The sequence below is a fragment of the Stenella coeruleoalba genome (assembly GCF_951394435.1).
Source record: "Stenella coeruleoalba genome assembly, chromosome: 7".
NCBI lineage: Eukaryota > Metazoa > Chordata > Mammalia > Artiodactyla > Delphinidae > Stenella > Stenella coeruleoalba.
In genome coordinates, this window is record NC_137153.1 from 20,104,321 (window position 1) to 20,118,667 (window position 14,347).

Sequence of the window (14,347 nt, forward strand, 5' to 3'; positions counted from 1 at the left end):
CAACTTCAGTCTATGCAACCAACTAGACCAGCCAGCTTCTACCAACCAACAACAAAAAAACCAAAACAATGGTATACAGCTTTCTGTAAGAAACCAGTGCTTTATTTTATGATTTACATTATAAGCTATTTATGTCCCCAGGACACTGTCTGGTTCAGACAATAACATCTTATGTATGCTTATAAGAAATCTGCTTCAGAGTATATAAAGAAAGTAGCATATACAACTATTATTAACAGAAAATCGTTTAACCTATAACACTAAATATATTTTAAGCATTTTTTGACAAATATTTTTAATAGTATCATTTTACAGGGGCACCACATTCTTGCCTATTAACCCTAAGACGATTTCTCTGTCAGTCCTACTCGCCATCCATCACGGCTCAACATCTGCTAAGCAGCCCAATGAGCAAAACTTCACATGTTTGAAACCATTAATAAATTACTTACATCCTTCCCACATGGTTTAAATTATTATTGTAAATAAGATTATAGGACACTGGGAACTGTTTAAGGTAATGCTTGAAAACATCTCTGAATACTTACAAATATTATATATTATACAGGGTCACATATTAAATACAAATGATCATGACCTATTCATTAATGTCAATTCTCCCGAAGGACACTTCACAACATTTTAACCAAACTCAGGTCGGTGCATATTCCTGAAGGTAATAAAACTGTATTTCTTTTAAAATAATTTCTGTAGTTTAGACTGGCATCCCCATGTTAGCTGAACTTGAGGTTTTAATGGATTAGGGCACCTAGTCTATGCTATTTTAAAAGGTGTTGTTAGCCAGCATTTCTGTGGTATTCTTGCCAAAAATGTGTAACTGGAATCTAAACACGAGAGAATATTAGACAACACTCAAATTAAGGAAAATTCTACAAAATAAATTGCCTGTGGTTTTCAAAAAAGCAAGGTCATGAAAGACAAGGGAAGAATGAAGAACTTTTCCAGATTAAAGGAGACTAATGAGATGTGAAAATTAAATGAAACATATACTTTTGGACTGGATACCAGATTTTTTTTCTCTGCTAGAAAGGACATCATTGAGAGAACTCGTGTTATTTATGGGGATCTGTGGATTAGACAGCAGTACTGCATCAATGCAAATTCTTCTGCTTTAGATGCCTATACTGTCATTATATAGGAGAGTCTTTCAAAAAAAATTTTTTTATGTTAAGGGAAATAAACAATTTTTCCTGACAATGGAACACGACGTTTAAACACTATGAGGACGAGCTGGCCGTAGCACTGCGCCATATCCTGCTCCACCAGTGTCGCCTTCCCTTTCCTGTCTCCTTGACGCCTCGGGTGAGCAGTGGCATTCAGATTCGAAGCCTGCTTGCTCCTACTCCAGGTGTGCTGTGGCCAGCCTACAGGGCCTCATATTATAATCAGATAAAAACAATTTTAAGAATCAGACAGAAGATAAATTATCCAAGTTCTATTATATTCAAAAGCACCATGAAACCTGACTCTTATTAAGCTTCAGCAATAAAACTATTGTTGAATACTCATTAATGAGTACCTTGAAAGCAAGTTAATAATTCCAGAATTATGTTTTCTTTTACTATTGTCTGTTCTATTGGGACATAATAAATAAATACTGACATTTAAAAACGGAATGATTAAGACTTATTTATCCTTCGAAATAATGGTACACATTTTGATGAAGTTGTGGATTATAAAAAGCTTAATTACTCATGGTAATATGGTTAAAATAATACATGGTAATTACCTCTTCTCTTCTATGAGGTATTAATGTAGTACCTGGAAAAACCAGTGTGTAACGCTGCAAATGAAGTATCTACTGCCTAAATATTTCTCAAAACAATTTAATAGCAAAGTAACAACCAAACTGAAATTTCACCATTTTAACCACTGGCATGTCAAAAATGTGATTGATCTGGTTCATAAAAGGTAAAGTTTAAAATTTATATCGTAATATATTATATCTAGAATTTTTTGGGATACTTTCACATTTACTAGTGAAACATAATGTTTAATTTTTATCTGCCAATACTGCTGTAAGATTACTAAATTTATTTCAAGGAAACCCTAGGGAAAATGAAGTTGGTAAATGTAATTTATGTCAGTTTAAAGACAGGTTGGCCGTTAGTAAATGTAGCAACCATACTAGGAGTGAAATAGTAAATTTCTCTCCTCTAATGAAATTCAATTTGAATAAGGGGTTCAGTTCAAATTAAAATCAATTTACCTGTCAGATCCATTCCAACAACATTCAAATTTGTCAAATATGCAGTCATTTTCATATAGTGAACAAAGTTTACTTCTGAGGTATTCATGCACCTGGGGAAAAAATAAATATATATGTATACTTAGCTTACACCTTAAGATCTGCTGCTCTTGAAATTAGAAAAAGGTTTAACAAATCTATATATTTTTAAGGCATATACAAACATGTATACATACCTTTTAGTCTCATTAAAACTCAATTCTCAAAACAAACAAACAAAAAAACTCAGTTCTCTGAGAAACAGTAAAGGTATTTTATCCTTTCACAGACATCTGATCCGCCTTCCATGAACACACATTTTCCTCTCGTACAATAGAGAAAAATACCCTTCTTGGCATAGCACATGTACTCTTTACAAGCTTGACTGAAATATTTAGGCCAGAAAACATTTAAAACTGGCACAGATAAGAGACTAATTAAAGAATATTATAGCAATATTTGAATTTGCTAACACTTGATTTTCAGCCCATTAATTGTTGATAAAAAACATGCAATACTGTGGCTTTACTTCCTTTTTCACTACCATTTTTGGGGCATAAATAACTGAAGCCTACAATACCTTATTAAGTGCATACGTTATGCATTGCATGACCCTGCCCTAGTTTGGTGATAAATTATATGGTTATTCCAGGTATGTGTTATGGAAATATTTGATATACTTGTTATTACTTATACAATATCCAAAGATAATGAAAATGTAGCTCTGTTTTTTGAAGTATAATTCTATGTTTACTCACTAGTATTTCACAAAGGGATCAACTAGAAAATAAATTAGTTACATAAAAAGTATTCTGAGAAATGATACAATTCTATATTAATATTGCTAAATTACAAAGGACAGTTCCAAAGTATTTGTTGTGATCATAAGGAAAAAGAACAAGTTTCTGTCTCACTATTCTTTTTTACTTAAAGGGAACCTTAAAAAGAAGTAATGATAGAAAAGAGTAGGTACCTTGGGACTTCCCTGATGGCACAGTGGTTAAGAATCCGCCTGCCAATGCAGGGGACACGGGTTCAAGCCCTGGTCCAGGAAGATCCCACATGCCGCGGAGCAACTAAGCCCATGAGCCACAACTACTGAGCCTGCACTCTAGAGCCCACAAGCCACAACTACTGAGCCCACGTGCCACAACTACTGAAGCCCGCACGCCTAGAGCCCATGCTCCGCAACAAGAGAAGCCACCGCAATGAGAAGCCCACGCACCGCAACAAAGAGTAGCCCCCTCTCGCCGCAACTAGAGAAAACCCACGTGCAGCAACGAAGACCCAATGCAGCCATAAATAAATAAATTTTTTAAAGAGTAGGTACCTTCTCAATGCTTAGAATTCTCTATGAAACAACCTAAAGTCATTTTAACTGTCCATTTCAATTACACATATTCAATAATAGCTGAATCTGCATATGCTACATTTGAGCATGATGTGACTCTACTCCCAATCACTAATCTAGTACAGCATAGGTAGAAAACTGCAAATCAGGTAAAACAGGTAAATCATGATAATTCAGCCAAGTTTTAGAGTGCACATACAGGGTTTCTCACCAAACAATGTAAGAGAATGAAGTTAAGGTTCAGACCAATTATTCTCAGTGGGAATGGGGTGGTGGTGGTGACAGTGATGGTGGTGCGGATCACTAGGAGATAGATCAGAATCTCGGCAGTTACACAAATGTAATTTAAAAACAAAGCAGTATTGTATCCCTTTGTTGTTTCAATGTAGCATTTATTTTGAAATTTCAAATACCATTAAGGAGACTCTTAAGTGGTTCATGTTTGTCAAAGAGGATTAAAAAGTTTGAGAAACATCCTTCTAATTTTACTGAGAACATACAACGTAAAGAAGGTACCATTTATAAATTCTGTGTTCCTAAAGCAGTGTTAAATGTTTTCTACACTGCAGCTTAGGGCATAACACAGGTTTCTACTGGCCCCCCAACCCTGTTCCCAGCTGTGCACATCTTCATTCTCTTCTCCAGAAGAAAGGGATCCACGGTAGTGGCTTGGCTGACAAGAAGAGAATCCAAACTGACATCCTACAACAGAAAGGCAGCTCCTAAAGCTGTCTGCTGGGTTCTCACAAGTCCTTCTCCTTTAGGTTAAGACAGCAGTTATTAGCCAAAAGGAGAATGCCAGTTCACTTGACTGGGCACACCAAAGCTAAGCTCTAGTTCAACTAGCACGATCCAGACTCCATCCAGGACACCTCAACTAGGACTGACCATTCTCCCCAACCCTCTTCCCCCACACCTTGATAGAGACCGTAATTCCATCCTCACTTTAAATGTAGATAACAGGGGAAAAAAGTTATTACCGAACCAAATTGGTAGCTTTACACTTTAAAACTGAATACACAAACACAACCTATAAAAATATATATAAATTTAACATAAGCAAAGGCAGTGTACTCATGGATCTCTGAAGGAAAAAGCCTAATGGTGAACACGCACTGCACTGTACTGGGATTAACACATAGTACAAAATCCTTCTCTATGAACACTTAAAAGTAAGTAAACAGGTTATATACTCACTGAAAGAAAAAATTGCAAATACCTGGTATGTTTCCACAGGCCTGTTTTCCATATTTAAGTCCCAAATTTTGACTGACAAATAGTCTCTAGTCATCATATATCGACCACTATGGCTGAATTTTACATCAGAAATTGAAGAGATGATTTCAGAAAAAAAAGACCTGTTACTCGGATCTTCAGGTTCTTCAAACACTAAAAACAAGCAAAATAGGAGGGCTGAGGGCAATTTGTAAATATTCTGGCTTGGACAAAGCATTTACTCAAAACACCATTCATCAACTTCCTAAGAGTGAGCTAAAAATGGCAGAGTAAATAAAGAACCGAAAAACATCTCTCTGGCTGTAAGAACATACCCTCCCTGAGAGTTTCTTAAGAGAATGAGAGTGACTTAGTACTGAAGTTGAAGATGCAAAAGGACGTATGTAGCACAGCACCTTCCAGAGTCATTTGGCTAATTCAGCAGAACCAGACCCACTCAAGATGTCTGACTTCAGTGCACCAATCTGAGGTCCTGCATATACCTCACTGACTTTGCCTGTACTGTCACCATGAGAAACACACCATCCTCACCATTCCAACTCATACCCGCATTTTATTTTTTTAGTGGCCTGGTAAAATTATTTTGATAAGCAGCATGTACCAATCTTCATGAGTTTTTAAAATCTTCAACAACTTGAAGATAAGAATAATGCAATCCTTTAATTTTTTTAACCTGGTACTTTTCAAACTTGTTTAAGCCAAAGAAACCTCATCTCAGAAGAAATCTTCCTAGGAAGCTCAAAACATAAAGGAAGAAAGGAAGGGAGGGAACAAAAGAGAGAAGGGAGGCAGGGAAGAAAGGAACTGCTCTACTTGAATACACGACTGGAGAACCCAACTCAAGTTCCCAAGGAATAGCATTCCATTAAAAATACATCCACTGGGACTCAACAGACATGCCCCCAAGACAGCCTTCTATGCTCTTCCAGTAGAATAACCTACAATCCCTCATGTTGAGTCAGACAGCTTACCAAAGGGAACAGGAGGTTTAAGACTTGTAAACCTATGTAAATGTAGTTACCATGTCTGAAGACAAACAGAAAATGTTATCATTTGAAAACAAGATGCAATAAACTTACGTTTAGAATGCCTATCACAGAGGGCGGATGCCCTCATGTCACATAACCGAATAGTTCCTTTACTGCTGCTGTATACAAATGTGTTACAACTGTTTGGATGGAATTCTGCTGCTGTAATCACCTCTGTCAGCTCCTCCATATTGGCAGGCTTGATATCCACAATATCTGGACAGCATTTTATTAAGGAATTTCCACTTAGAAAAAAGGTCAAGCATAATTTTATGTTTTTCAAATCTAAAATTCATTCATAGACTTAAGCACAACTATTAATTCTAAACTGCATATTACTACTTACATGGGTATAAATCCCAGAGGGATCAAAACTCTTAATGCTTGAAAAAAAGTCTGAGACGAAAACACGGGTGAATTTTAAATCACCTTAGCATGTAGAGGTCTTTTTTTTCTGAGTATGATAAGCCATAAGAAAAAGAAGCCATAAGAAAAAGACTGACACACCATCTTCCTAAATATTAAGAACTTAGTGTATACTCCAAACAAAACAAAAGGAAAAATCTGTACGGCGGCAAAAAAGGGAAACTGTTCACACACAAACAATGGAGCTGATTTACTTGATGTCGAAAAGGTGCTTTAAAAACAAAGAAATTCCAATAAGAATATAGGCAAATCCAACGAAAAAATACGGAAAAGAACAAAAGAAATATAAATGGTTGATAAATACGAAAACATGCTCAAATCTACTCAGGATGAAAGAAGCGAATCAAAACAAGAAGTTTTCACTAACTAGACTGCTAAAGGTATAGGAAAACAGGCTCTTTTATACACTATAAACATACCTCATTTCATTGTGCTTCGCTTTTATTGAGCTTCACAGATACTGCATTTTTTATAAATTGAAGTTTTGTAGCAACCCTGCATCTAGCAAGTCTATCAGCGCCATTTTTCCAACTGCATTTGCTCACTTTGTGTCTGTCACATTTTGGTTATTATCACAATATTTCAAACTTTTACATTATTATTACATTTGTTTTGGTGATCTGTGATCTTTGATGTCACTATTGTAATTGTTTTGGGGTGCCATGAACTGTGCCCACAAGATGGTGAATTTAGTCAATTGTTGAAAGGACAACCAAGGGCTTAGAACATTACATAAACTTAGTTGATAAAGCAGCAGCAAGGTTTGAGGGTACTGACTCCAGTTCTGAAGGGAAGTTCTACTGTGGGTGAAATGCTGTCAAACAGCACTGCAGACTACAGAGAAATCATTCATGAAAGGAAGAGTCAAAACTGACGTGGCAAACTTCGCTGTTGTCTTATTTCAAAGAAGTTGCCACAGCTCCTCCACCCTTCAGCAGCTACCACTACAGGTATGCCTGTATTGGTAGAGTATGAATAATAGTAGTGTGTTAATTTTTCAAATGATACCTATTTGGAAAGACATACATTAATACCAGTTATAATAACTAACATTTATCAAGAAATTAAAAACAAACATATATACGTTTCTATATTTATATGTATATAGTATATGTGTGTGTATATATCTGATATATCACACACTTGTATATGCACAGAAAAATTTCAGGAGGATAACATAAACAATGAAAATGAGGTTTGGGAAAGTATTTATACTGCCATGCATCATGACTTGTATGAATTTCTTTTTCCAATCTTATTTTTATAATTAAAAACATTTTTTAAGAATAATACTCCAGGGCTTCCCTGGTGGCGCAGTGGTTGAGAGTCTGCCTGCCGATGCAGGGGACACGGGTTTGTGCCCCGGTCCGGGAAGATCCCACATGCCGCGGAGCGGCTGGGCCCATGAGCCATGGCCGCTGAGCCTGCGCGTCCGGAGCCTGTGCTCCGCAACGGGAGAGGCCACAACAGTGAGAGGCCCACGTACTGCAAAAAAAAAAAAAAGAATATACTCCACATATTTGTTTCTGTTACAAGAAACAGCTATTTAAAAAATTTTCTATTTTCATAGGTACAAACAGATGAATTCCTTAAAATTCTAAGAATCTAATTTTTAAATTGATACGTTATGCTTTTTATCAAATAACGTCAGCCAGTGTTTAATCACTTAAACACAAAGAAAATATGGTATAAAATAAGAAGCTACTGTAAAAAGAATCAAAACACACTAAGGAGAGATGAAAATAAATCCAGTATGGGCACAACATGCGTTCTTTACCAAACACCAAAAAAAAGAAACCAAATGGATACTAAAACTCCTGTCTGTAATTTCCAGGTGCCAAAGATTAATCCGCAAATCATCTGCAGATAAATATGTTTCGTAATCACTATTAATAGAAATTGAGTTGATGTGATATGTATGAGCATTGGCAAATATTCGTCGTGGACTGGCCTCAACCATTAGATCCATGGGCCTAAAGACCGGCACCTGTCAACAAGACACATGAAAAACCGTTGATTACAAAATGTTTACTGTTTACAAAAGCACTGAAGGTCCAGAATACTTCATTACTCCAGTTTTTGAGGGAACATAAAACAGTATAATATTACACAGATTTAGTTTTATAAAGCAACTGATGTTTGACTGCTTATTTAAAGTGTTAAAATGGGAAGAAAAATGAAAAATCTGGAAAATTTACCTTCTTTTACAGAGAGCAGTACTATGAGAATTTGCAGTTTTTCCCAGTTTCAATCTTTTGCTTGAAAGACTTGCAAAGCTAATAAATGTTTATAATTTAAAGTGGCTAAAAAGGAAATTAGCCCAAAGCATCTAATTCTTGGTATTTTTTTAATTGCAACTAAAAGATTTAGTCCATTTCTACTTTTTTTGATCTCCAAAGAAAGTTAACCTTGAAACTTAACCTTCTAACAGCTGACAATCAAACCATGAGAGCAAAAGAGAGTATGGTGGCACAGTATAAAACACAGGCTTGTGCTGAGTCCTGGTTCAGCCCCTGACCACAGTGAAACCTCTCTGTAGATCAGGGTCTGTTTAATATTTGAGTTATTAATGTTCTATCTGGTTACCGAATCTTGGGAAAGAGCAGACTGTAATTACTCCTACTGATGTTCTGCTGACTATCTATAATATATAACAGGAATACAAAATGTAATTCATCAGAATTAGAACCTTTTTTTTTTTTTTAATGTACTTACACGTAGTGTAGTGACTGTAGTAGGATCTCTATACCTTCCATCTTCCTCTTTCAAGTTATACCCTTCTGGTCTTTTGTCCCTTTCACTGATTTTCCATAATTTTATTGTTTTATCTGGGGAGAAAATAAAGAAAGTCCTCAAAAAAAAGATTAAAACTGATAGAAGAAGAACACTTTAAGATATATTTAAACACACCATTTCGTATCCCAAGAATAAAATCCGTGATCTGACTTAATAGAAAACAAATTTCCTACTACCAGATGAATAAAAACATCCATACACAGAAAAACAGTACAGAAATCGCATATTTATGTTACTGGCACTTGTAAAATTCCATTTGATATTAAAATCAAGTCACAGCCAGGTCCTTATCCTTCAAAAATAATTAAACCTAAAGGGAAAAAATTGTATATTTATGTACATATAAACACATATATGTCTATACATATATACAAACATATACATATATAATGCTTAATATTTAATTTTGCCAGGAGATGGAAATAACCTAAGTGCCCATCATCGGATGAATGGATAAAGAAGATGTGGCACATATATACAATGGAATATTACTCAGCCATAAACAAACGAAATTGAGCTATTTGTAATGAAGTGGATGGACCTAGAGTCTGTCATACAGAGTGAAGTAAGTCATAAAGAGAAAGACAGGGGCCTCCCTGGTGGTGCAGTGGCTGAGAGTCTGCCTGCCGATGCAGGCTCAGTGGCCATGGCTCACGGGCCCAGCCGCTCCGCGGCATGTGGGATCTTCCCAGACCAGGGCACGAACCTGTGTCCCCTGCATCGGCAGGTGGACTCTTAACCACTGTGCCACCAGGGAAGCCCAATAAGCTTTAATTCTGAAGTAAGTTTAGAGTTACAGAGAAGTTGCAGAGTGTTTCCATATACCCTTCACCCAGTTTTTTCTAATGTCAGCATCTTATGCAACCTCAGTACATTTGTTAAAACTAAGAAATTAACATTCTACATTACGATTAACTAAACTCCAGACTTGACTCTGATTTCACCAGGTTTTCCACTAATGCCTCTTTTCTGTTCCAGGATCCAAATAACACTGTATTAGCTGTCAAGCTTCCTTAGGCTCTCTGACTTTACCAATTTCTCAGACTTTCCTTAGTTTTCTTCACCCTGACAGTTCTGAGAAGCAGTGACGAGGTATTGTGTAGAATGTCCCTGAACTGGGTATGTCTGCTCTTTCCTCATGATCAGACTGGGATCATGGGTTTTTAGGAGCCCAGAGGCGAAGCGAGTGTATACATAGCACCAACGTGACTTTTCCACTGGTGATGTTAGATTTGATCACTTGGTTAAGGCAGTAACTGCCAGGTTTCGCTACTTCCCCATTGCCATACTCTATTCTTTGGAAGTGAGTCACTAAGTCCAGTCTACACTTAAAAGGACAATTAAGTTACAGTCCCTGCACGGAGGAATATCTGTCCACATATTATTTGTAATTCTCCTTTGTAACAAGCGTTCCTTCTCCCCACTTATTTATTTATTCAATCAACCATTTATATCACTATGGACTCAAGCACGTTTATTTAATATTATACTTTGTGTTACAATCCTGAAACTACACTTATAAAGGTATCACATTCTTAATGGCCCTTCATAAGCAAATGGGTATAACACAATTTGAAAAAGCAGTGCATAAAGGTACCGTAGAACTCTGTCATAGAGAGGCAGCAGGGACTCCTCCAGCCTGGCCACCCCGCTCTGCCTGGTGCAGAAGAGCATGCTATGCTGCCCCTGTGGGTGCCCTTGGCAGAGATGAAGTGGACACAGAGAAAAACTGCTAAGTTTACTAACTTGTAACCTAGTATTTCATCTGAACCCTCTGTGATCTTGTTTTTCAGTTATATTGCAGTTAAGTTATATGTGTTTTCTGTGTGCTATTTAGTTTATATATATTTATATAATTTAGGTAAAGAATGATATATTTTAGAATATTTAACCTGTCCCCAAATCTGTAATATAAATGAGCCAAGGCCTGAATTCTACATTTTGGGAGAAATTATCACCTAAATAATGATAAGGATGACACACACACACCCCCGGGCACATACACGTCCCCATGATTATCTTATGGCCTGTTCAAATTCTTCATCCTTACTAAAGATCCAAATAAATCACGATATACTTATCAAACATTTGAAATAAGACATAATTAGTGTTTGTGGTTCCTAGTAGTGTTATAAGAAGAAAATTCTAAAAAAAAAAGAAAGAAAAATGAAAGAAGATAACTTGGGTAAACAGATTTTTAAAGCAAATTAAACTTCAAAACAAAAATTTTAAAGTGATAAAATTTGTAACTTAAGAGACTTTTTACAACCTTTAATGGCATAAACAAAGGATCCAGAAGTACTACACAATTTTAGTGCAGTGCCTGGGAACAAGGCAGGTCCGGAATTTAAAAGAAATCAAAATTCTTATGCTCTACAGTAGTGACCTTTTTATCTGGAGTTTTTGGTCCACAGTTAGAGGTACATGAGAATAATCAAACTCCATAAAACTGCGTGCAAGATTATGTGAATATACTCATTTTCTGTGAAGGGGATTATTAGATTCCTCAAAGAGAACTGTTGCTTCCAAAAAGTTAAGAACCACTGCTCTGCAGTGTTTCCCTGCACTGTGAACACTGATAACTAAAGAAGTCCACAACCCCAGCACCCCCCTCACCAGAGGGTCAGACCAGGGAGAACCATGCCACCAACTCTCCTCTGTGGGTGTGCAGCTTTTACATAAAATCCAAAAAGCTTCTTAATAATAAGCTGTTAAAACACAACCTGTTTACGAGTGAACTTTGTATTATTCATATATTCAAGGACCCGGGTCAACAGATTAGAGCTGGATGTTTTTGCAATGTAGAGAAACTGAAGAGAATTCAGAGAAAGGCAAAAGAAGGCTAAAGAGAAAGAGAAAGAGATCACTTGAAGAAACATTGTGAATAAGTTATAAGAAGGTGACTATTAAGTTATTTAAGTAAAAACAATCTGGGAGGGCTTCCCTGGTGGCGCAGTGGTTGAGAGTCCGCCTGCCGAGGCAGGGGACACGAGTTCGTGCCCCGGTCTGGGAAGATCCCACATGCCATGGAGTAGCTGGGCACGTGCGCCATGGCCACTGAGCCTGCGCTCCACAACGGGAGAGGCCCGCATACCAAAAAAAAAAAAAAAAAAAAAAGAAAACAATCTGGGAAACACTGAACAGTTTGTGATGATCATGGAAAGCCAATACAAAGATGAAAGTAAGATTAATTTGGGTTATTCAAAGCTGGAACGTTTGGTCCTATTTTCCACTGCTCTCCCCAGTGGTTTCTAATCTTTTTGTGAGTATAAGACCCATTACCTGTGGGGGGAAAAGGTACTATTATGCTATATCTCACAGAGAAAACTATACGAAATAACAGAAAGATACTGCTCAGATTTAACAGAAGTTGACATTTTTCCATATTTGCTTTCTCTCTTTTCAAAGAATAAAGCTTTTCAGATACAGATTTTTAAGTCCTACTCCTCTCATCCATTTTCCTATCTCACCATACCCAGACACAGCAGTTTGTAAAATGTCCATACTTGTTCTAGCCTTCCACAATGGACTCTACTTTTAGCACAAAAAATACAGCCCCCACCCCCAAATTTGTGTTTTACTTAGTATTCATTAACAACAAAAAGACAAAAACCTACAATGCATTGTGTAGTGTCCTTTAAAATAATTTGTATTATTAATCAATGATTTTTCAAATTTACACAGGAATCCTATTTGGGAAACACTGTTGATTCTGTCCACAGAAAAATATTACATAGATTCACATAACCCGACCCAACCACTGCAATTTCCAATGGTTTCTCCTTCCACTGAGCTTTTGTAGGGTTTAGTGTCTAGAAAGGCTCGCCTGGTTAAATGATGCCTTATCTCAAATCACAGAGGAGCACATGGAAACCTGCATGGAAGACACGTGTGGATATAAATAAGAACTGAAAGAGATTTAAGATTTAATCCATAAGTGAACTGAAGTGGGATTTGCTTCCAAATAATACTGAGAAGGAGGGGGAGGAGAAGTACCTGAGAAACAGCTGGTGAGGAACTGAGAACTACTGAAGCTGGGTGTTGGGTATATGGGGCTTCATTATTCTGCTTCAGCTTGTACTTTAAAAATTCCCCTCTAGGGCTTCCCTGGTGGTGCAGTGGTTGAGAGTCCCCCTGCTGATGCAGGGGACACGGGTTCGTGCCCTGGTCTGGGAAGATCCCACATGCCACGGAGCAACTAAACCCGTGCGCCACAACTACTGAGCCTGTGAGCCACAACTACTGAGTCCGCGTGTCTACAGCCCGTGCTCTGCAACAAGAGAAGCCACCGCAATGAGAAGCCCGCACACTGCAACGAAGAGTAGCCCCTGCTTGCTGCAACTAGAGAAAGCCCACATACAGCAACGAAGACCCTACGCGGCCAAAAATTAATTAATCAGTTAATTTTTTTAAAAAAGTGAACCGCCAAAATTACTATGAGCAAACACACTTCCTGGAACATTTACTTCCAAAGAAGAAACTACGTAAATGGTATAATTACATATTATTTGTGTCAAAGAGCAGTATCTGAAGTGCTATTTGAAATAACTTAGTTACCTATGTAAATTAAAACTGAACCAAGATTAGAAGCCAACATGCGACATGAGTAAACATATAACCTCCATCTAGGATGCTCTAAGTTACAAGCTTTAAATCATTATTTCTATTTATTTTTCTTTTAGTAAGAAGAGAGGGGAATGCAATTTATGTGAAAAGAGAGGGGGTAGATGGTACAGATTTCAATGGACTTGTTAGGGAGAGCTTTGACAATCAGAAAAATTGGCATCTAAGAGGAAGCGAACATTTATGTTGTCAGCTAGTGGCATCATTCTGGGGAATGCATTTCCAATAATTGGATACAATGGGTGATAAGGACTAAGGTGGATGAGGGCAGCACTTAATGCTGTCTACCGGGTCACCCCCAAAGTCACTTGAGTTTACATTCTGCAAGTGCTAAAGAATGGTGAGGTCTAGGTGCTAAAATCTGATTTTATTAACACCGAGGGGATGAGAAAATGAGAGGTTTTCCCCAATCCTTGTGCCAGCCTCAAAAAACTTTTAATCTAAATTTTTACAGACTATAGCTACCCAGAACACCTGGACGTAACCCTCAATCACTCTAATGCTTCTCTTTAGACTCAAATCCACAGGGATAAACCAGGTCACAACAACTCATATGAAAAAAATTTAGAAGAACAAAAGAAATGACCCACTTCTTAACCTGTCATAAAGGACTTTAAATCCTGGTAGAGTCATTATATA

General features: G+C 37.2%; 1 protein-coding gene across 2 annotated transcripts in view; it reads right to left on the reverse strand.

The window, feature by feature from the left end:
* PPP2R2A (protein phosphatase 2 regulatory subunit Balpha) overlaps nt 1-14,347 on the reverse strand; it is an 83,829-nt gene that overhangs the window by 1,533 nt on the left and 67,949 nt on the right. For both annotated transcript variants that reach the window (XM_079927903.1, XM_079927904.1), the window contains 5 exons: nt 9,005-9,117; nt 8,099-8,276; nt 5,915-6,079; nt 4,819-4,988; nt 2,231-2,322 (listed from right to left, as the gene is read on the reverse strand). In XM_079927903.1, the coding sequence (XP_079784029.1) occupies nt 2,231-2,322; nt 4,819-4,988; nt 5,915-6,079; nt 8,099-8,276; nt 9,005-9,117 (718 nt within the window). The remainder of the gene's footprint in view (nt 1-2,230; nt 2,323-4,818; nt 4,989-5,914; nt 6,080-8,098; nt 8,277-9,004; nt 9,118-14,347) is intronic.